At 40.7% G+C, this 24,520-nt stretch overlaps 1 protein-coding gene across 3 annotated transcripts in view; it reads right to left on the reverse strand.

Moving 5' to 3' along the window:
* The window catches only part of PLA2G4A (phospholipase A2 group IVA), a 125,498-nt gene that overhangs the window by 62,830 nt on the left and 38,148 nt on the right, over positions 1 to 24,520 (reverse strand). For all 3 annotated transcript variants that reach the window (XM_075002883.1, XM_075002881.1, XM_075002882.1), the window contains exons 4-6: positions 11,584 to 11,732; positions 4,402 to 4,515; positions 1,372 to 1,409 (exon numbers count right to left, since the gene is read on the reverse strand). In XM_075002883.1, the coding sequence (XP_074858984.1) occupies positions 1,372 to 1,409; positions 4,402 to 4,515; positions 11,584 to 11,732 (301 nt within the window). The remainder of the gene's footprint in view (positions 1 to 1,371; positions 1,410 to 4,401; positions 4,516 to 11,583; positions 11,733 to 24,520) is intronic.

Here is a 24,520-nt window from a genome sequence, read left to right on the forward strand (position 1 = left end):
CAACAGAGACGAGAGCTCCTCCGATTGGCTTTTGCATGTGGCCACACTCTGTTGACAGAAGTTTTGTCGGGCTATCTCTTCCGACTGCAACTTCTGTCAACGGAGCGCTGTAGTGTAACCATAGCCTACAAGTATAAATCATGAGAGTTTTAGGGATGGCCTCATGGACCACACACAGATGCCCATATGTTGCTGTAAATAACAAGATTAAACAAATCCTGGACACTGTTTTCCACAGCCTCTTTTAAAAAAAGATTGTGAGATGAAAATTTCAAGTTGCACAAAGAGCATTTCGTTATCTGTCGACCCTGCAAAGACTTATGCATGTGCTTCACTTCGCACCTGGGACTAATGTCTGGCCCCAGTGAAATCCATGGCAGCCTTGCCACTCACTTTGGTGGGGCTATAACTTTATTCACAGTGCATAGCTCCATTACAGTCAGTTTCAGTGACTTTAATGGGAATTTCCACCATGTGCGAAGCTCAGTATAAGCATAAGTCTTTGCAGGATTAAGATCTTAAAGACTGATCTAATGACCAAGCAACTGCAGCTAGCTAGCTGAAAGTTAAAGGAAAATATTGTCGTAGAAGAGTGGGAGATAACTGCAAGATGGAGCTGGGTGTCTACTGAGCGTCTATAGTTCTGCACAGGAGAGAGGACTACTGGAAATGAGACCAGGCCCAAGAGCAAGCATCTTACAAACTACAGTCTTGCTTCTGTGAATATTAAAACGAGTGATTTATTTGCTCACCTGAATGGTCCTATTTAAATCAAAAGCCGACTGACTTTGCGGGTATAACATACACTTTTGTATTGACCTGAGTTTTCAGAGCTTGATATTTCAACCTTAACATTACTTATTCTTGTATTTCATTTTATATACTTTTGAAAAAATTACAAGGAATAGAAAATACATAAACAGGCGGCTCAGGCAGTCATTCTCTGAAGATTTCTTTGGTAAAATTTGAATTCATTTGCAAGTTTGACACATTTAACTGGGGAGCAAAGAGGGGCTTAACAGAGATCTCAATTACCTTACACATTACAAGCACAATTTCCCCACCTTTGATATCCACAGGAACAGCACCCATCCCTCTTTCCACAGGTCCTATTAATGACAGGTGACTCTCCCATTTTATCTTTTCTCTTTCTTCCCCCCTCCTTGCTATTTAGCTATCTACCCATATATCTCCCTGTTTATTCATTTTTTGCTCCAGAATCTAATTAAGTGGATCTTACCCATGAAGGTTCATTATCTAATGAATAAAATTGTTAGCTTTTAAGGTCCTACAGGACTGTTTGCTTTTTGTAAAGCTACAGAATAACATGGCTACCCCTCTGAGACTTGTTTGGTGAAGTGAAATACTTACCAGACTTCAAGAAACAATTCCAAAGTCATTTCTGTGACCTAAACAAGAAACATTTCAAGCTGATTATATCGTTTATAGAGGAAAAAAAAATACGCCCTTCGAATATACACTCATTATTCTCCTGATAAGATATAAACTCACTTTAAAAAGAGGAAACAGTTGAAGAGATACATCCATGGTTTTCCTTTAAAAGAATGACTTATCTGGAAGATCAACAGAACAGAGTTGATCCAGGGAGCATATAATGTTAAAATTTAACTTTCATTAATCAAGACCCATTAGCTTTGTCTTTCCTTGTTCACTGTTTTGCCAGTAGCGTCACCCTGACCAGAATGTAATTTTAGTTCAATCTCCATATAATTAAAATCCTTGGCCTCTACTGCCATTAGCAATACAGTTATTTGCTCCACATGAAGCATCACTATGCATTACATCCTTGATTTGGATCTGAAACAAAGACATACAGGTACATGATTGTAGTATATGGTCTGAGACACCAAGTCTCCCAGCACAAACAAGTATGTTTACGCTGTGAGTTAACAGATAAAGTGCTCCCGCCAGCAGCCCTTACACAGGCAATTAAAGTTATCATCATCATCATCATCATCAATAATAACACTAAGTATTACTATACATTTTAATTAACTTCTTTAGGAATGCATAAAGGCTAAAAAATTAATGATGAATTTATCCCAGATGAGCATCCCAAAGAATGAGATGTGTTCTGCCTGTTTGAAATAACCGTCCAACAAAACCTCGCTATGTATTCAAAGATAAAAGGATCAGTGCAAATATTCTGTAATCGAACAGTATTTCCAGTGAGGTTTGAAAGTAAAAATTTAAAAAATGTCTATGTTTGATCTTTAAGGGAAAGACTGTCTCTCTTAGGCACAGCTCAATATAAGAAGTTGGAACCAGGACAGCACTTGGTGCATTTCTGCCTCCCTGAACTCGCTGATGCACAAGGGAAGTATGTCTGCTATTACACTCTGCTGTGGGTGTGTCTACACGAGGAACTACCTTCAAAGTTAACTTCAAAGTTAGACATTGCTTCGAAGTAGCCAGCAGAGCGTCTACACAAATTTTCCCTTACTTTAAAGTTAACTTTGAAGTAGGGAGCCCAACTTCAAAGTCCTTACTCCATTCCTGGGAATGGAATAGTGCCCTCCTTTGAAGTTAAACTTTGAAGTAGGGTGTGTGTAGACACTCATCTTCGAAGCTGTTTACTTATTTTTGTAGTGTAGACACAGCCTATGAGTAACAAACTGTCCCATACAGCACCCAGCCCTAGAAGGTGGAGTGCTAGGTATGTTGTTCTGGCCCCTCATGTCACTAATTTAAAAGACTGTACTAAAAACATACAGTGATGCTGGCATTAACAATGTACACACTGAATATTAAACAGACCACAGAATTGAAGTGCCAGAGTCAACAACACTCTGTTCTCTTTGACAAATACAAACAACAGGCACCACTGGTGCATATCGAGTTCAAACTGATTTGGATTCCTCACAGTTCTTTCACAAGTAGAGATGGGTAAAAGTTGTCTAATGAACGCTTCAGAATCAATGACAAACGCAGCGTTGGTGGACCCAAAACTGTTTGTGAAGTTGACACACAAAGGCCAGAGGAAGGAGAGGAGGTGATGCTGCTGCCACCACAATCATTGTTTCCTGCTAGAATGTGGAAGACTTTGGTTCAAATCCCTGCTATGGAACAGCCCTGAAACTTATCTTTTTTCCCCTCAAACAACTAAAATTTTTTAAACATTTCAGATTTAGTTCTACCTCAGGAAATGTTTTCCAGTTTTTCTGAACCACCATTTAACTTAAAAAAAAATCATTTTTCCCCGCACAGTGGTACACACAAAATGCATCATGGTTTGATTTCATTAATCAAGACTTCACCCTATCCATTCCACTAACACACTTTGTCTACTGTCAAGGAAAATTAGTGAATCAAGTGACTCCATCCATGATTCGTATGTGCCAAAGAAGGGTGTGTGGGGTAGTCTGCCAGCAGATTAACATTAATGAACTCTCTCCTCTTTCAAAACTAAATGATGATTCCAAGTTCACTTTTGTAAAATACCAGACCAGGACACAAGTACAGAAGCATCAACCAAAAAGCAAAAGTGACTAGGAATTAAGGACATCATTCATATGGCACAAGTTAAGCAATATTTCCCAAAAGATCCGATGTTAGAATTACAACAGTCCTCAGGCTGTGGTAAACTATACCTTATATCATTTCTTAATTGATTTACCAAAATGGCCCTTAACCAGTTATTTGCCACAACCACACACATTTTATTAGTGGGACCATGTCATAAGGCCATGTAGGAAGGACAGCCTCATGACATGGTCCCACTAATAAAATGTGTGTGGTTGTGGCAAGTAACTGGTTAAGGGCCGTTTTGGTAAATCAATTAAGAAATGATATAAGGTATAGTTTACTGCAGCCGGAGCCCTGATGTAATTCTAACACAAGCTCTTTTGGGAAATATTGCTTACTGATTATTTGTGCCATATGAATGATCTCCTTAATTCCTAATCACTTTTACCTTTTGGTTGATGCTTCTGTACTTGTGTCCTGGTCTGGTATTTTACAAAAGTTAGCTTGGAATCATCATTTAGTTTTGAAAGAGGAGAGTGTGTGTTAATGTTAATCTGCTGGCAGACTACCCCACACACCTTTCTCTGGCATGTAAGAGTCATAGATGTGTGTGTGTGTACACACACACACACACACACACACACAATCAGAAAGTTTGATCAGCATGTACACTGCTTAGTTGAGTTGTGACTTGCTTTAATTTTACAAAAATCACATAAGCATATCATGTTCACCAAGGTTGTGTTACTGCAAGTCATTAACTAAGAGTGCTACATATAATATCTAAAATTAAATAATCTCTTGGTTGTGCTCCGGAAGCCAAACACAGCAGTAGCCAAAGTTAATTTGTATTACCTGATTTGTGTTGCTTCTCAAGCCAATCGTGTGCTATTGCTACAGAGATTTGCAACTTACTTCATTAAAAATAAATGGAACCTCCTTCTTCTCTCCCAGTTTCAGAGAGGATATATGAAAGGTTGATGTTCCAAGTGTCTCATCCATGACATAGTTGGCATCCATTAATGTGATCTACAACAGACACACACATAGGTTAAAAACAAAACTATGGACTAAAGCTTGAAACATGCCTAAGCCATTCATTCTGTACTCAATGACCAAACACAAAAAACTATAGTCCTTTGGCACTCAATAAAGTTGTTTATGACTTAGTAGAAGTTTTGGAGGGTTTGCACTAGAGATATGAACCACTCATACAGTACTTTTCATCTGAGGTCATTACGGTGCTTTACCAACTCTGATAAACACCATCCTTGCTAAGTGGGGTAATATTTTATAGGTGGTGAAGCTGATGATGTAGAGTTTAAACACTATATACCAAAGATGGCACAGCAACTCACTGGCCGCAGCGGGAGCAGAATCTAAAGGTCCTTTCTCTAAGCATAAGAACATAAGAACAGCCATTGTGCGTCAGATCAATGGCCCACCTAGTTTGTAGACTATATTTTGGCAGTGACCAATATCAGAACTTCACATGGAATTAACAGAACATGATAATTAGTGAGTGAACCAACCCCAGGCATCCTGTTCCAGCATCTAGACATTACAGGACACCCACACCATGGGGTTGCTTTTCTAACCATCTCGGTTATTAATCATTAATAAATCTACTGTCCATGAACTTACCTAATTCTTTTTTTAACCAACTTATACTGTTAGGCTTCAAAACATCGCCTGGCAAGCAGTTCCAACAGGTTGGCTGTGTGGTGTGTAAAGAAGTATTTTCTTTTGTTTTAAACATGCTGGCTGTTAATTCCATTCAGTAATCCTGGTTTTTGTGTTATGTGTTTGTGTTTCTTAATCACATTCTCCACACAATCAATGACTTATAGAGTTCTTTCATATTTCCCCTTAATTGTATCTTTTCCAATCTGAAAAGTCATGGATAACCCTAATCATTTTTGTTGCCTCTCTCTCTTCCAATGCTAATATATCATCCCTGAAGTGGTCTGACCAGAACCGCACACAATATTCGTGGTACAGACATGCCATGACTTTATACATTGGCATCTTAATATTTTGTCTCATTATCTATTCCTTTCTTAATGGCAGCGAACAGTCAGCTTTTTTGACTGCAACAGCAGACTGAGGTATGTTTCCAGAGAACTCTGAAGAGTGACCACCATGCATCTCTTCTACCTTGCTACTACTACTCAAGATCCCCCTGTTTATACATGCAAGGATCACATTGGCCCTTTTGGCCACAGCACTGCCTCAGAACTCATGCTCATCTGATCTGATTTTCCACTGCAAAAACCAAGTCCTTGCTTCCCAAGAGAATGTCCCCCATTCTGTATGGCCTACATTTTTTCTTCATACATATATGACTGTGCATTTGGAGGTACTGAAACACACCTTATTTGCTTGCACCCAGTTTACAAAGCAATCTGAGTTGCTCTATATCAGTGACCTGTCCTCTTCATTATTTTTCACTTCTCCAGTCTCTTGTTATCTGCAAACTTGTTGAGCAATAATTTTATATTTGATTCCAAGACGCTGACAAAAATACTGAACAGCATCATTTGAAAAACTAATCCCTGTAAGACCCTCTGAAAACACACCCATTCAGTTATGCCCCGTTTACAATCACACTGTGAGATCTATCAGCCACTTCTAGTTTCTTAATGAACATATTATAGAGTACCAACTCAAATGCCTTTGAGAAGCCTAAGTATGTTACATTTAGTTGGTAAAGCAACAATGTTATTGTATAATCAGAAAGATATCAAGTTAAACAAAATCAAGTTGCCATTAATCCCATTTTGATTGATATTATATTAATTTCCTTCAATTTACCCAATCTCATATCAGTCATTTTATTACTTTGCCTGTGATCAACATCAAGTTGTTAGACTTAAAATTACCTGAGACATCCCATTTACCCTTATTAAATATTGGCCCACTAACTTTTTTAAGGCATGTCTACACAGCAGCGTTATTCCGAAATAAGCCACTCTGGAAGAGTTACTCCAAAATAGCTTATTTTGAAATAATGCTGCTAAACATAAAATGTATTTTGAAATAGCACTTAGCTACTTCAAAATATAGGCTACTTCTAACACTACATTCCCCTTCCGGAAGATGAATGCAAATGAAACACTGATTTACAAATCTCACACCTCATTTACGTAATCTCGTGCGATTGCAATTCCAGAAGAGACTTTTTCAAAAAAACAAACAGCTATGTAGAGGAGGTTCTTTCAAAACAAAAAAAAAATTTTTGAAAGAATCCTTCTTTCTAGTTAGCCGCCCCTCCCCACACCCACTCACAAACCCACTTTATTGTTTTAGCGCAGCTGCTTTCACTTGCCTTCTAATCCAATTTGTTGGGTTTTTTTGTTTGTTTGTTTTTAAACCAGTGAAGCTTTCCTTCTCATTCATGTGAGCAAAGGTTTGGAGGCATCTAATATAGTGTTCTTAAACAGCTCCCCATTATGTTCATTTATCTATTTAAATTCTTTCTACCACATGATTTGGCTAATTTTTGTGAAACTGGAATTTTTGAAACAACACATTGGTAAGTGATTTGGGTCTTTATTTCTATTTGCACACACAAATGTAGCCATGTCTTGCACTTGATGACTTCCACCTTAGCAACCTATAATTTTTAGTTCAGTGATTAATTTCTCCATTTCTCAAAGGTAAGATGGGTTACACTATACACACCATGTTGGACACAACACCCTGAAAAGATGTACTGTATACTAGGATGGCATTAATTATATTAATATAATATAAGCTGCATTTTAATGTCTATCCTGGACTGGGTCTACATGGCCCTGTATTGCCAGCAGCTGCATGGAAATGAGACATCTCACAATTGCAAATGGCTGCTCATTAGCATAATTGTGCCACTAATTAGCATAGCAAAATGAGATCTACCTGCCAGCACAGGCTGCTGCAGGCAGTAAACAAGCCATGTAGGTTTAACTGTGCTGGCTAAAACCCCCTCTGTTGACAGTCCTTTATGCCTGAAAAAACTGTCAGGGTTCTATATACCATATGGCTCAGGATCCAACTAAAATCTTTAAATAGTTTAAGTAAGCACACTGAATTCCTGTTACTAACATATCTCAGTAGGTCTGCTGCAGGGAAAGAAACCTTATGCAGTCTTGGAACTAGGATGCTGTTGTATCATACTGGAAATAGACTTACATCATTTTGCACTGGATGTCACCTCATCAAATATTATTTGCAACAACTCCATAAAACTATGATTAAAAAGAGTGAAAAACACCTCAAAGACAACGACCATTTACAAGACATGTTTTAGGAACAGTCTGGATTCTTACCATAGCGGGAAATCACTTAGACTATACCATAACGGAAAGTGAGTAACTCAGACCACAACATATCTAGGAAATGACCGAGACTACACAATGGACTGAATTAAATGGTTTGCTACCTTCACAATTTCTTCTTGACACCAAAATACACATGAACACAGAATGGAAAGATGTATCAATGCTTTGAAGAAGGCAGTCTGGATAAGTTATTAGTCATTACAATTTGTTATTTTAATTATCTATCTTTTTAAATCTTAAGCAAATTCTATAGCCTGTATATTGACACAACTACAGTCGTGCCTGTGAGCGTCTTAGCAGAATCTGACCCATGCTGTCTGTTATGTCAATATTACTAGACAAATGACCTGCTTTTGACTCCTGTTTCTTATCCCCAGTTTATCACTCTAGTAATTTCAACACTGCGGGAACTATTGTAACCTTTAAGCAGAGAATGGGACCCATGGCTCCTGTTCACCTTCCAAAGGCCATAGCAGGAAACAAGATAAAGGGACCCAAAACAACATATAGAGTCGGGTAAGAGGTAGAAACTGATAGTGGTTAGAGAATACGCAGAGTCCCTGACCTCTGCCAGGATCCCTTTGACAGATTCTCCTTCAACCCATTCCTGAAGGAAGCCCTGTTCTCTTGCTTCCTAATGCCCCAAAATATGTATCTGTGCAGGGTCCCCTGTTCCTGCTTCCAATGCTTCTTAAACATTTTTAAACTGGGGTTGGGGGAATGCCTAAGAAAACTCAAAAACAAAAGTCTTGTTAAGCTGGAGTTAAAGCTTAAAGAAGGAGCTAGTAATATATAGGAAACATAAAAAACAAATTAGGTTAAATTTAAAAGAAACCAAATAAGTGAAATGAACATCTAAAGCATTCAAACAACCTTAACTCTGCCACTGTTGCGACACTAGTTCCAGTCTTCCTTTATATGCCTCTTGGTAAGAGGCATTACATTAGAGAGTCTCCTTTCTGATGTAGTAGCACTGGCTTCTGCACATATAATGCATGAGTGAAATGAGCATATGTCTCCTAATCTCCCTAGTATTTGAATTAGCCAGCAAAATGAACCAATAAGGACATTCTGCACATTACAAAAGCTACATGTAGAATAATTGCCGGGAGACATGTGAAATTCTTCCCTGACAGATAACTGTCAAAATCTAACTTATAAAAGGTGGAAAACATAGATAGTTTCTTCATCACCAGTGAAGTCTCCTACTGTACTCTTACTTATAGTGATAATTTTAACTAAAATAATTGTGTTGCTCCCAAACAACACGATAAGTTGATTTCAAACTTGATGTCACAGAAAATAAATATAGGACACATTGGGCTTGTCTACTTTATACTACTATTTTCACTTGTAACTTGAAAGGGGGCATGTTCATCAGGGTGATGGGAGATTATTAATAAAGTGCTGCGGTGAATATGCAGCATTTCATTCAGCTAATTCAACCCCCTGTTGCAATTTTGAAGCATCAAACTTTGAAGTGTCGGCATGCGTGTAGCCACGGGCACTCCAAGTGTGCGCGTTACTTTGAAGTGCCCTTAGTTCCTCAGCTACATTCATGCCTGTACTTTGAAGTGTGACACGTCGAAGTTGCCACAGGGGAGAATTAGCCTAATGAAGTTCTGCATATTCACCGCAGCACTTTATTAGTAATCTCCAGTCACCCTGATTAACATGCCCCCTTCAAAGTTGGGGGCAAATGTAGACAAGCCCTTTGAGGAGGATGTTCTTGGCCTCTACATTATTACTTCATCTCTGTAATAAGAGAGCTGAAGGGATATTGTGAAGTAGCATCAGGTGGCAGTATCACAATTTCCAGTAATTGCAGCAGAGGGAAGCACTGATGGACCTAAATGTTCTTCTGGTGACAAGAGGAGAGTAAGATTTAGAACTTTGAGTTTGATTCTCAGATTTCTAGGTTGTGTACCCTAGCCAAGTCACTGCTTGTATATATATAAAAACTCAGGCGATGGGCACCCAGCTGTGAGCAGTCATAATTCAAAGCCACACAATTTACTTCATCCTGTCATCAATGCTGCCATCACCCATATGTGTCACTAGGATTTTAAGGGGCAGAAAAAGGAGACAAGCCTATCTATGATCCTTTCCCAGTGAATTCACAGAATCACAGAATTCTGGGGCTGAAAGGGACCTCAGGAGGTCATCAAGTCCAGCCCCCAACCTAAAGCAGGATCAACCCCAACAAAATCATCCCAGTCTCTTGTCTGGTAACATCCCCTGTCCAACAGGACCTTGGATGTTGCTGGACCAGAGAGCGAAAGCTGTGTGGGGCCAGAGCAGAGCCTTGCTGGGGGACAAGGAGCCATGCCAGCAGCTCAGGCTAGGGAGCCCCAAGGGTAGCCCCAGGGCAGGGAGCCCGGATGGGGTTTCGGATGGGGGAAGTGGGGAGCTCTGCTCTGGTCAGGAGCCCTACCAGCAGCCCCACAGCCATGGTGAGCCCAGACTGGCAGGGGGAGCCCAGCAGCCCTAGGGTGGAGAACTGGCTGGGGCACAGAGCCCAAAAGCAGCAGAGACTTGGCTAGGCTAGGAGACCCCTGCTGCTGGGAACTGGCTGGTGCAGGGAGCACTGCTAGGCAGCCCTGCAGGTGTGGGCACCCCAGCCAGGGCTGGGGGAGACCCACAAACCCATGGCAGGGAACTGGTTAAGGTAGGAAACCCAGCCAGGGTGGGGAAGGCTGGCAGCCCAGCAACCCCATGGGAGAGATCTGCAGGAATGCCCCCCACAGGCATCCTGGGGGCTTGACCTCCCCTCATCCAGAAAATCCCTTCCTTCAGGGGCACTCAGGTCCCAAGGGTGCCAGACAAGGGAGGTACATCCTTTAGTAAAACAAGGCAAATATCCAGATTAGTTGATGTACCACCTAGGAGATCTCTGTGTACACCCAGGAGTACATGAACCCCTGGTTGAGAACCAATAGTTTAGTCTGTGTCCTCTCTGCACAGTGAACAGGTTACCAAATAAGAGCCAGAATGAACTCTTCAATGAAAATATACCCTCAATAGCCTCTTGATAGACTAGAAGACTGAGACTGACTGTGAATCTTTGGAGTAGGCAAGTATCAGAGAGGTAGCCATGTTAGCCTGTACCTTTGAGAACAACGAGAAGCCCTGTGGCACCTTATGAAGCAGGTCTTTGCCCATGAAAGCTTATGCTCCAAAATATCTGTTAGTCTATAAAGGTGCCACAGGATTTCTTGTTGTTTTCGGAGTACACAGTATACTAATGCTTAATTAATTAGGGATCCATGGTGGCATGGAGTAGGTCTGGCACAAACATGTGACAGGCTCACTTGTGCTCCTTGTGGGAGACAGACATGGGATCCAGGCATACAGAAGCAAGTGACACTATTCTCCCATCTACATCCTCTTCTAGTTGGCAGGGAGGAGCAAGGAATGTGCAGAGACTTGATTCCACCCCATCTACCTGCAGTTCAAAGTAGCCCTGCCAATGAAGAAGGAGAAAATAAAAGTTTACTGGTGCTACAGCGAACAGCAAATTACTATTCTCACTGGCAAACGGGCAAACAATTGTGACTCAGAAGTGCCACAGTGCCACCCAACATTGCCCCTGTATGGGTGCAATTTATGCAACAGACTCTTGCTTCGGGGGCTGCATATAATGGCAAAATGTTGATGTTTAGAAAACTTTGAAATGTTCACATGATAGATTCAATGTCAGCACAAACTGTGGCTGTTTTAACCCTCCAGACACCACTCAACTTCCATTTCCGGCTGTAATCCAGGGCTGATTTACCTCCAGAACATTTTCTTGGTTGGGGTCCAAAATAAACTCAAAGGTCTCGTTCCACACAGGGTTCACATTATTATTGAAGTGTTTCGTTCTCTTTCTGCAGTCAGGGGCGGAGGGGATGAACAGCTCTACATACGGATCTGGTGTGTCAACTGTAGAGTACCAAACAGAGGGTACAATTAGTCATAATTTGTGTTTGGATAGCGTTAACCAAAACACATTTAAGAAAGGACCAATACATTGCAGATCATCTCATTACATGAAGCAGGTACATATCCTGACCTTGTGCTCCCATGAAGATCAGGGTAATGATGCAGTAAGATGTAGGCCTTGAGTGAGAGAATGATACTATGGGTAAAGATACGTATTTATTGGAATTTGCTACAGTGTTGTTGTGCTTATTTACAGAAGCATCCCATGACCACCACTGCCACCCATTATAACTGCACTAGCTGGTATCACTGTAGCAACAAGGATACCAAATGAAACAAACAGTCTTCAATTACAAATTAAAGGAAGATATTTTGGATTCTGTTTTGCACCCTCTCTCATGAGAGACTGATTTTGCAGGCCTAAAAATACAATAAATGAGCCATTACTGTACTTCCTGACCCTGTAACAATATTGACATGGTCGCATCCCTGGGTGGAGCCCCTGTAATCACTGGAGTCCACTCCTATGAATATTACTGTGGGATTGGGCCATAATTTGCATATTCCATATACACTGTGACTGCATCCAGGAATAGCTGATATTCTACCCATTGTACCAGTGCAGAGTACAAGTGATCATAGGTACCCTGAGAAGCCTTAAATAAATTCTTTGACTATTGCCATTTTATTACTAAAAACAAATGCTATGCTGCAAGCAGCCTTGCTAAATTCTATTTATCCATCCATTCAAGGCACTTTTTTCCCCACAGCAGAAGTAAATAATTTGTTTTTCCTCATTGTCATCCTTACCGCCCTGATAAGGAGTGCGGATAGATAAATTTCATGACTGGTCTAAAACTGCCCTGACAATTTTGCAAAGCTGCATTATACATGTGCCAACAGATTTTTTTTTCCTTTACATGGCATTTTATTTCATTTTTAAAAAATAAAAACGGCATTTTGATCATAGATATTATTTCCTTACACCAGTTTTAAAAGAAGAGGATTTCTGACATACAAGATAAGTGAACACAACATTGCTGATGGATATAGTACGTAATGAACAGCAGGAAGTATAAAATTTATTGACAGAAAAGTTGTACTGGTGGTTGATCTATTTTTTATTGGAGTTCAACCAATTAAATTGATATTTTTCCCTTCAGTTATCTAATACTGACAGTAGTTTGCTCCTTCTAGTATATATTTTAGAAAATTTGTCTGGTTGATCAAGAACTCCTGAACATTAAGAGCTAGGGCCACTAAATTTGGCATACAGCGTCCACTTTTCTTAACTTAGAGCAATGTAAGGGTTTGATTGAGCCACGAGAAAGGGAAATGCCTGAAATGGGATTGCTTCTCCTAAAACAAATACAAAAGGAGAGAGAATCACCATATCAAGCACAGTCCTCAAAACTGACATAACTGAGTGAATGTTGAAAGCGACTGAACCAAGACGAGCCAGAAAAACAGGAGGATCTTGGAATAGGATTGCTCCACAATAAACTTCACGCAAAAGAGACAGAATGGAGATATTTGGAGTAGTGTGCTATTTTAGCAAAGCTGAATCAATCCTTAAGGTTTGCAAAGAAGAAGAAAATGTTACTGGAAACAAAACTAACTGTTAAAACCTAGTGAATGATAAGAGTTTGTAAGGGATGAAAAAATATACTTAATAGAATTCCCATTTAACAATTTACTAACAAAATTAAAAAGGAACATTTTCAAAAATCCCTTTTAAAGAAATTCAAAATAAAAAACTTATTTCATAAAAATAACAATGCCCCCTGACATAGTTATTTCCCCTTGAGGTGGCTAGGTATCCCCCAATCACCTTGTACATGCTGGTTCCATCAAAATATCTCTATTACGTACTCTCATCATGACCGTATCTTTTAGGAGGGGTCAGTGTGTTGCTGTTATCCTCTGAGAATGTTTTGTACCATCCTTGATATCACATGCTTTGGTAACACTTGATATCAGGATGCGCTTGCGTGAGTGCTCTGTAACTAGCACTTAGGATTGTGTATTTCCACAGCATCAGCCCTGTTCTTGCCAGATTCTGTGAGAGGGTCCAGACTTATACACAACTCTGATACAAGAGCTTACGTCTGATGCTCTCTTCCTACCGGACCTCCTAACGCCCTCCCAAAAACGTGGCCGCGCTAACCCTTGTTCCTGGTGGACTGTGGGGAACACTTGACACACATACAAAAAGTCAGTGCATGGGATTACTTTAGGCAGCTTCCAGGAGCACGAGTCCAGTGGGGATTTGGTCTTGAGCCCTGAGTTCAACCCTCCCGACCGCCGCCACTTCCTTTGTCTACAGACAAATCATGCCAGACCCCGGCTAGGACCCAGAATTGCTGGCCCCAAAGCAGAGGAGAATCCAAGCCTGAATCAAGACAACCAAATTCCTATCTATGCATTTTTAAAAATGATTAGCATGACTATTAACTGATGTCATGTGTTCTAGCTCCTTGGATGAAAGTAAAACTGCTTTAATGCTACACAAATCAGTTTCCTGATCTCTGGAACCCAAAATGCTGGATTCTGGCTATCCTGACAGTATTGTCACTAATTATTGCAGAGTGTCCCTGGCATTAAAGGACTGGACTTCTATACATGAGCTTCAGTTTGAACTTTTGCCATGAGATTTACAGCACAAATTAGGTCTTTTTCCTTCATGTCAGGTTTTTTTTCATTTTAACTTGACTTTGCCCAACTCTAATTTTTACACAGAACTCAGACTCTTTTTCACTTAAGTTCTTTTAAACGTAAAACACAAGTAGATTTGTTTCTGTTGTCAAATTTCCAAAACGACTCAAACCCCCTCAACAGCACACTTTCATACAGTTACTTGCCTATCCAGTTGATTTCAAGCCAGTCTCTCAAACAAAAACTAATTCATTTTGTAGTTAAACTTAAAAGGAGTTACTGTTTGAATGACTGGGGGGAAATATTTAACTAGCTCAAAATCTCTTCCACAAATAAAACTTTTTTCCCCACTGTGTAACAAAAATACTTCAGGCCAAGAGTTAATCAACTGTCCTCTTGTGTTTGAAAGTCAACTTTGCAGTCTTTTCAACTAAGAAAATGAAAATCTATTCCTTTAAAAATGTATTCTGCAGTTGGAGATCAAAAATATACGGAGCTTTTGTGTGTTGATAAGGAGCAGTTACCCACTTTGAACAATAACAATGGTTCTTAGAGATAAGAGTCACTATGGGTGCTCCACCATATGTGTATGTGCATTCCTGTGCTTCTGATCAGAAATCTTTGGGAACCTGTGGGTTGAGCAGACACTTTTCTCCACTTCTTGTGCACTGCCTTGAGGCTAATGAATGCTGAGCAAATGAACCACCCTCAGTTCTCTTTGCAATAGAGGGGAGGAGGGCAGGTCATGGAACACCCATAGGTACATCCATCTGAAAGAACCATTGGCTACTGCAGAAGATGAGTAACTTCCCCTTCCTCAAGTAGTGTTCCTATGGGTTCTCCACTGTAGGTAACTCCCAAGAAGTATCCCTAGTGGGAGGCTGGAGTTTTGGAGTCAAGTGTGTTATGGCTGATGACATTCCAGAGCCAAAGCTAGCACTGGAAACAGACTCTCCAGGGATGGCATTGTGTACTGTGAGAGTATGTACATACATCCAAGTGGCGCCTTTGCAGATTTCAAAGATAGGGACATTCTTGAGGAAGGGGACAGAGGAGGAAACTGATCTCACAGTCTACATCTACACGGCATTCCTCTCACAAGAGAGGAATGCAAATGAGAGAGCCTGACATTGTAAATGAAGCAATGATTTACAAATATCACACTTCATTTGCATAATCTCACACGATCTCGCTGTTGGGAGAGATTTTGGAGAAAAAGAAAAGCCATGTAGATGGGGTTCTGTCAGCAAAAACGGTCCACATTGACAGACCCTTATCCCTGAAAAAATGAGGTATAAGAGTTCTGTTGATGAAGGGGGATCTTGTCAACAGAACTCCATCTACATGGTCCCCCCCCTACCAAAATCTCTCCTGACAACATGATTGCATGAGATTATGCAAATATTTCATTTTTTCAAACAGGGTCAACTGTTATTGCACATGTATGTTTCGCATTTTACAATACAACATTGTGGATGTTTAGATGGTGTAGGGCTCAGCTGCACCTTTTCTAACTCAAATATATCTTTTTAGAGATAAAGTGACCACATCTCAATGAAGTATTTGTGAAGTGGTAGTACCATGGATTTCTATAAAGGCTGCATGCTATTTTCTTATATTCTAGCCCTTTCTTAATCATCCCCAACATTCTGTTTGACTTTTTCATTGCCATTGCACAGTAAGTGGATATTTTCAGAGAACTATCCATAATACTCAAAGATCTCTCATTTGAGTGATACCAGCTAATTTAGACACCATCATTTTATATGAAAAGCTGGCATTATGTTTTCCAATGTGCATTTCTTTGCATTTATCAACACTGATAAAAGTTCAGGCATGAATTCTGTCCACTGATCAGAACTCTTTGATGTGCCTGGCTCCTGGGCATTACACTTGTGTAGCAATGATGGAGTTTGGCTAGCATATTTCTGCTAACTCATTCACCAGTGGAGGAAACAGCCTTTTTCCTAGTCATGTGGTAACTTGAATGCCAGAGTAAAGTGAGTCTTGAGGGACACATGGGAGATTATGAATCTATGAGTGTCACAGAAAGATTACTAGCAGGTGTCTTACCAGGCAGAAGAAAGTTTATCAGCAATCTCACTGGAGCGAGACTTAGCTGCTACAAATTTCCTGGTTCTTATGGCAAAGAAGGGCATTTGTGGGGGCACATGTAATTAGATATGAAAACAAAAACTTTATGCTCAAGATTTGTTGGCTGTGGCTACAATACTCCTCCCTTTTGAAAGAAGCATGCAAATGTAGCTGATCGGAAATGCAAATGAGGCATAGAGTTAAAGTTTTTTCAGGTAGAAGGTGCATTTGAAAGCAGGGTGTCCTTTCAAATGAACCCCATCTACACAGCTGTTTTGATTTTCGAAATCAGCTCTTCTGGAATCGAAATCCCATGTGAGTATGTAAATGAGGTGCAAGATATTTAAATCCATGCCTTGTTTGCATTTCCAATTGGCCATATTTGCATGCCCCTTCCAAAATGGAGGGGCAGCATACCCATAATGATACAAGTCCATTACTTCCCATTTTCTTTTAATTAAAAAGTCACTGAGCCTGTGTATTATTTCAGAATGTCATTTCCTTGTAAGTGGGCAATGCCTTTCAGCAAGCTCTGTACACCGCCAAAAGCCCTGTCAGCACTCAATGAACAGTAATAATCTAAATCAGTGCTTCTGAAACTGTGTTTCACGGAACACTTTTGTTCCATGAACAACTCGCAGGTGAGCCGTGAGCATCTGGAAAACAAAACTGATGGTATATATTCTCTGTTATTAAAACCAGATACAAGGTTACTTCTTCATTGTCATGACACCTCATTGAATCACTTCATTTTGATTTTACTGTAGATGTAGCTGTTTATTTTTTTCTTTTTGAGGGGAATGGTTTGGCCTGACAATTTGTTTAAAGAAAATTTTCATACATGTTCCACATAAAAATATTATTGCTTCGTATTCCAAGTCTCAAAAAGTTTATGTAACACTGCTCTAAATGACTGTGAACATTCATGCCTACTGCTTTTAGCATTAATGACCGGTCAATATACAATAATTTTACATCTTCTATGGGGCATTTGATGTCTTCAAGGCCAAATGGCACTTTAGTACAGCAAGTCTCACATTTGTATCTCTAACCACCCTAAAGACATGTTTCTGGCTCTTAACTCCATAACCAGCCTGGAACCATTTCAGTCTCATTCACAGATCTGGTCACTGAATGCTACAAAACTAAAGCCGTGAGTATGAAAGGCACAGTTCCAGATCTAAGCAGAATGTCACCTATCAAGTCTCATCATTGCATCACTCACTCACTCACTCACTCGAGACACGCCCCAGGACAGAGTTTGGGTGTGCAACACAGAGATGAGCTGATCTCCTATCTGTGATATAATCTAAATGAACAGTTAACTCAGCAAAGGCTTCATGTATACGTCGTATTTTTGTAGCACCTTTGTTAATACAAAGTAACATTGACTAATCACAAGACTCCTCCTGTAGGGCAGGTACAACTTTATTCCTAATTTACATAGAGGAAGAAAAATAAACCAAGGAAAACTTAAGTGACTGGGTCTGTCCCACGAAAGCTCGCCTAATAAACTATTTTGCTAGTCTTTAAAGTGCTACTTGACTGCTTTTTGTTTTGATAGTGTATAGACTAGCACGGCTTCCTCTCTGTTACTCAGTATCACAACAGTTCTGTTAAGGCTGAGGGAGTTCAACACTGTTACAGATCAGACACCAGTAAGAAGTGACTGAATTACCTAGCTTTCCACTCTTCATTAAACTGATACACAAGATGACAGCCCCCAGGAAAATGTACCAGAATCTCAGCTTTCATTAACAAAAAAAAAATAATAAATCTCTAGTTCTTATGCAAAAATAAGCTAAAAATGTGAGCAGAGGGAGAAATGATGTGATGGGGTCTTCTTGATTACATGGATAATTTAAACAAGAGCACAAAGCATCTAAACTTCCCCAGTTCATTTCAGTAAACTGCTAACACTGAAGTTGAATGACGACCATGTTAAAGATTTCATTGCTGATGAACGCACAAAAAAGATGGGGATAAACACATTATGAAAATATTCTGCTCAACCCATAGTCTTGCTGTGGTTAAAAAAAAATGTTTTGTCTTTTTAAGTCAGACAGACAATCTCCCAGGACTGTAAACAGCTGGGATACTTTTCATTCAACAGAGGTAATCATAGTGGAACAAGGTAATAGCTTAGTACGTAGGCATCCTTCAGTCTGCATAGACTATGGATCGCGCCCTTTAAAGTTTCAATTGAGGACTTCATTTACAGCATCTATTGTGACTATGAAGACCCACACGAGAGTGACAGTCCTTGCTGCATCTCTTGCAGATGTAGTGGGTGTCTGGCAAGTCCTTATTGCGCTTTCTGTGCGCTCGCTTCTCCTCTGCTAGCTGTCTGATCTTCATCTCGCCCTTCTGAAGGCCCTTGTGTACCCCTGCCTTTATCTGCTGCGGTTGTCTGCTAGATCTTCCCAGTTGTCCAGCTCGATGTCTACCTCTCTGAGGTCTCTCTTGCAGACACCTTTGTAGCGCAACTGGGGGTGTCCGGGAGGTCTTTTGCCAGAGGCTAGCTCACCATACAGGATGTCTTTTGGAATCCTTCCATCACTCATCCTGTGGACGTGGCCAACCCAGCGGAGTCAACGCTGCCTGAGGAGGGTGTGCATAGTTGGGATTCCAGCTTGCTCGAGGACAGCGGTGTTGGTCACTCTGTCCTTCCATGATATTCCAAGGATGCGCCTGAGGCAGTGCAAGTGGAAGACGTTCAGCCTCTTTTCCTGGCGGGCATACAGGGTCCAAGTCTCGCTGCCATAAAGGAGGGTGCTGAGGATGCAGGCTCTGTAGACTTGCATTTTGGTGTGAGTGTACAGCTTGTTGTTATTCCACACTCTCTTGCTGAGTCTGGACAGAGTTGTGCCCGCTTTTCCGATCCTCCTATTTAGCTCAGTGTCCAATGACAGGATGTCAGTGATGGTGGACCCGAGGTAAACGAACTCGTGGACGACCTCTAACGTATAGTTGTCAATGCTGATTGATGGGGATTCAGCAACATCCTGACCGAGTACGTTCGTCTTCTTTAGGCTGATGGTAAGCCCAAAGTCCTTGCACGCTTTGGAGAACTGATCCAGCAGTTTTTGAAGCTGGTCTTCTGTGTGAGACACTACAGCAGCATCGTCTGTGAACAGCATGTCTCTGATGAGGACTTCTCGCACCTTAGACTTAGCTTTCAGCCTTGCAAGGTTAAACAGTTTCCCATCAGATCTTGTGTGCAGCAAGATGCCCTCTGTTGAAGATCCAAAGGCATGCTTCAGGAGGAATGTGAAGAAGATCCCGAACAGTGTCAGAGCAAGCACGCATCCTTGTTTGATGCCGCTCCTGATTCTGAAAGCATCCGATAATGCGCCGACATATTGGATGGTTCTTCTCATGTCTTCGTGGAATGACTGGATCATCTTGAGTAACCGTGGAGGACAACCTATCTTGTGGAGCAGTTTGAACAGACCATCCCTGCTGACCAAGTCAAAGGCCTTGGTCAGGTCAATGAAGGCTATGTAGAGTGGCTTTCTCTGCTCCCTGCACTTCTCCTGCAGCTGCCTTAGAGAGAAGACCATGTCAATGGTAGACCTCTCTGCGCGGAATCCGCACTGCGATTCGGGGTACACCCTCTCAGCAATCTTCTGGAGTCTGCCGAGGATGACACGAGCGAACAGTTTACCAGTGACGCTTAGGAGGGAGATTCCACGGTAGTTGTTGCAGTCGCTTCTGTCTCCTTTGTTCTTATACAACGTTACAATGTTAGTGTCGCGCATGTCCTGTGGAACCTCACCCTCTTTCCAGCACAGGCACAGTAGCTCATGTAGGGGTTCCGGGAATGTGTCCGCGGCACATTTGATTACCTCTGGTGGTATACCATCCTGACCAGGGGCCTTTCCTGCTGCAATGCTGTCGATGGCTCTCTTCAGTTCAGCCACAGTCGGTTCTTGATCCAGTTCGGCCATTACTGGTAGGAGCTCAACGGCATCGAGGGCTGCATCAACCACAACATTCTCACATGAGTACAGCTCGGAGTAGTGCTCAACCCAGCGCTCCATCTGTTTGGCTTTGTCAGCGATGACTTCACCAGATTTGGATTTCAGAGGTGCCATCTTGTTCTGGGTGGGTCCTAATGCCTTCCTCACACCCTCGTACATTCCTCTGAGATTACCAAAGTCGGCACAGGTCTGGATTCTGCTGCATAGCTGGAGCCAGTGGTTGTTGGCACAGTGCCTGGCTGTCTGCTGTACAGTTCTTAATTGTGTTAGTATAGTGGTCCCTATGATTTTTTTTTATGATCATTACCATTTTTAAGCCATTACTGAAGACCTAAAATAAAGCGTCACACTGGAATTCTTTCTGTATTAGCTCATCTGTCAGTGTGGTCAATGCACACACCCAGGCCAATTTTTACTCAGACGGGGAAGGCTTACTCATACAAATAGTTCCATAAAGGCTCAGGGACTACTCATGAGAGTAAACATGCAGTAGTCTGAAGAAATGTTGCACAGTCTAACGCAAAGTAAACACTTTCCTTAGCTTTCAGAACAAAATTCTCCTTCACACATGTATACACAACACACACACACACACACACACAAAGGTGGGTGAAGTCAATTTTAGAACTCCCTACAGAATACTTTTGCCACAGCATTGCTTTTTCCTAACACATTTTGTACAATTATTTCTCCTTCCAGAGACATTGCTGTGGGTTAGTAGAGGGCTTTTTACCCCCTCCACATCAGAATGAAACCAGCAGCCAGAAAGATAATGTGGCAAACAGACCATTAATTTGCAGAAGCTGCTCTCTGATTATTCTTCTGCCAAATATAACATGCGCAAACCAGTTTTGGCTTCAACTGAGATGAAAAAAAAAAATCAAGAGTTCACTATTTTTTAAATAACCACTCTTGCCTCTAATATTTTTCTTTGTCTAAATTTAAAGGCAGAAGACTGATTTTGCCATCAAAATATGTTTTTTCAAAGGCAATGTTGATTTTTTTCTGCCCCACTCTCAATCTCTTTTGGGTAATCAAAGTTTTCATTTCCCAGTTACTCTTTCAACAAGCGATGGGGCAAGAAAGTGGTAATTGGATCTGGATCAGCGATAGGCTGGCATGTGGATTTGTGACCAAACCATGGATAGATTTTGTGATAAGAATTGACAGAACTGAAATCTCATGAGTTGCGCCTAATAATATCATTCATTAATTATATAACAGTGCTACTGAGTGGAAAATTATTGTACCATTTCAATGAGATTTCCATTACATCCAGACCCAAATACCTCTTCTAATTTCACATTTTCTTTCAGGTCTATACAGGAAGAGCATGTTCTCCTTCTAAATCATTTGCTGCTTATTTTATTCTTTTTTAAATACTCATGTTTCCTTAGAAAGGCAAAGTAATTTGTGAAACAGTTTATCATCTTTCTTGTAAAAGTGATCATCACCAGATGAAAATCAGATTGCATATCACGGTAGCAAACATATCCACGCTGAGCTGAGGCAAGAAGGCTGATTATTACAAGAAAAGCCATCCTGCTAATTTACTTTGTTACCTTAATACATATAATTTTGACAGCAAAGTGAATGAAAAACATTGATGGATAAATACTGTTCCTATCTTCCAGGTAAAAATCCATACACACACTGATGACTGATGGTGCACAGTCACTCACAGAATCACAGAAATGTAGAGCTGGAAGAGATCACAAGAACCCAAAGTTCAGCTGTGCTGAGGCAGGACCATGTGAACCCTAGAACATCCCTGACAGATATTTATGCAACCTGTTCTTACAAAGCTCTAGTGAGGGGGCTTCCCTGTTGCAGTGCTTAGCTATCCTTCTAGTTAGAAAGTTTTTCTTACTGTAAAATGTTTAAACTAACTCCAAGCGCCTGCTCTACTTACACAAATCTAACACAGAATCAAACAGGAAATACCCTACTTCAGTGTATGACAAGCAAGAAAATCAAAATAAAAAGTTTCTACTTGAAACATTGCATCAACTGTAAATCTGACTGCAGGTTTAATATTACTGCTGCTACCACTAATCATCATCATCAATGAAGAAAAATTCAGAAAAACCCTCAAGGGCTTCTTTCAGCTCTTACTCCTATTAACCTAGGTTTTCAGAACCATTATCTAAGGCTTTATCACAAGAATGATCAGCTGCCACTTAGACTTCCTATTCATTTTCTTTTACACAGAGGCATCATGCAATGAAAATACATGCAATCGTCTACCAATGTCCAAATGGCAGGCATCTACATCCTGTTCATTTTATATAAGCTCTTGACCGAGCACCTCTTGCAATCCTAACGTAATTGCCAATACGACCCGCAAGTAGGTAAAACATGTGAGTGTCATCAACAACAACAATGGGCTCAGCGCCTGTTGGTGTCTGATGCCTCCCTCACTATTTTCTTCCATCTTTCCTTGTCCAAGACAGAGTGGCTTAGTCTCTGTAGACTAGTCCTGCAACAATCTACTATATCACCTACCTATTCCCCGGGGGTGGGGGAGGAGGTCTGTCTTTATGCTGAATGCCAGGGTCTTGATTTCGCATTTGTCATTTATTCTGCAGATATGCCCAAATAGCTGTAACTTCTACTGTATAACCTTCTGTAGTAGGTTTTCTTTCGGCTTCTATATAATTCCTCATTGGTGACTTCTGCATCCATCCCGTTCTCAGAATCCATAACGCCGCCTCTCGAATGCCAATATCCTTCTCTTCAAAACTTTCATTACCACCTATGTCTCACCTGTACAACGTACTGCTGAATACACTCCTTTTCAAGATGCTCAGCTTTGTTCCTAAGCTAATTGCTCTGCTTTTCTAAATCTTATCCATCGTCTTCAAACTCACTCATGCTTTTGCTATTCTAATCGTTATTTCCTTCTTACACTCTAGATCATGTTATCTTGCTTCCCAGATACATGAGCTTCTCTAAGTTCTCTAGTTTGATCCCACCTACTCTGATCTTCCTTCTTACTTCCTTATCTCCAAATCCATTGTTTTTATCCGTGTTCATAATCAGTCTGTACTGCATCTTTTCCTCGTTTAGCACCTGCACCATTTTCTCTAGCTTCTCCTCATCTTTTTCAATGATAACTACATCATCTGTGAACCTCAAGTTGTTTCTTCTTATCCTGTGCACAGATATCCCTTCTACCTCTTCCTTGATCTTGTTCAGTGCTCTCTCTAGATGCGCGATGAAGATACTTGATGATATCGTATCTCCTTGTCTCATACCTCTACTCCTTCTAAACCAACTTCCCAACTCTCCGCACATTCTCACCGCTGACTCCATATTGTTGTTGATATCCTTCAACAACCGCATCAGCCTCCTATCCACCCCATACAACTCCAACACCGCCCAAGTAACTTTCTGATCTATACTGTTAAATGTCTTCTGAAAATCCATGAAGCAATTGTAGATGTTCTTGTTCTTTCATCAAAATTTTCTCCACTGTCAATCTTAGTGCCAATATCTGATGTATGGTACTTCTATCTTTCCTGAATCCTGCTTTCTCATCCACTAGATGTTCTTCAGTATCATCATCAGCACCTTGCCTAGATGACTATCCCAGTGTCTACACAATGCAACTGCTATTTCAAAATAATTTCAAAATACTGGTGGGCTTATTTCAAAAATGGTAAAATTCATTGCACAAGGAACAGTGCCTACTTTGAAATAAGTGCTGTTACGACAGGGAATAGAGCCTATTTTGAAATTAGCCAGAGTGTGTCCAACGGCTTTATTTCAAAATAGGCTCTATGCATGCAGACACTGTACTTCGAAATAGCTCAGTGCTATTTCAAAATGCATTTCTGTGTGTAGCTGCATTATTTAGAAATAAGTTATTCTGCAATAAGTCTGCCATGTAGGCATACCCATATTTCCCCTCCATTCCACACCATTCTAGGGATTCTATGGCTATGTCTACACAGGGGGAAAACTTCGAAATAGCCATGCTAATGGCCAAATTGGAGAACACTAATGAGGTGCTGAAATGATTACTCAGTGCCTCATTAGCACGCTGCCAGCAGA

Source organism: Carettochelys insculpta, chromosome 9 (assembly GCF_033958435.1).
Source record: "Carettochelys insculpta isolate YL-2023 chromosome 9, ASM3395843v1, whole genome shotgun sequence".
NCBI lineage: Eukaryota > Metazoa > Chordata > Testudines > Carettochelyidae > Carettochelys > Carettochelys insculpta.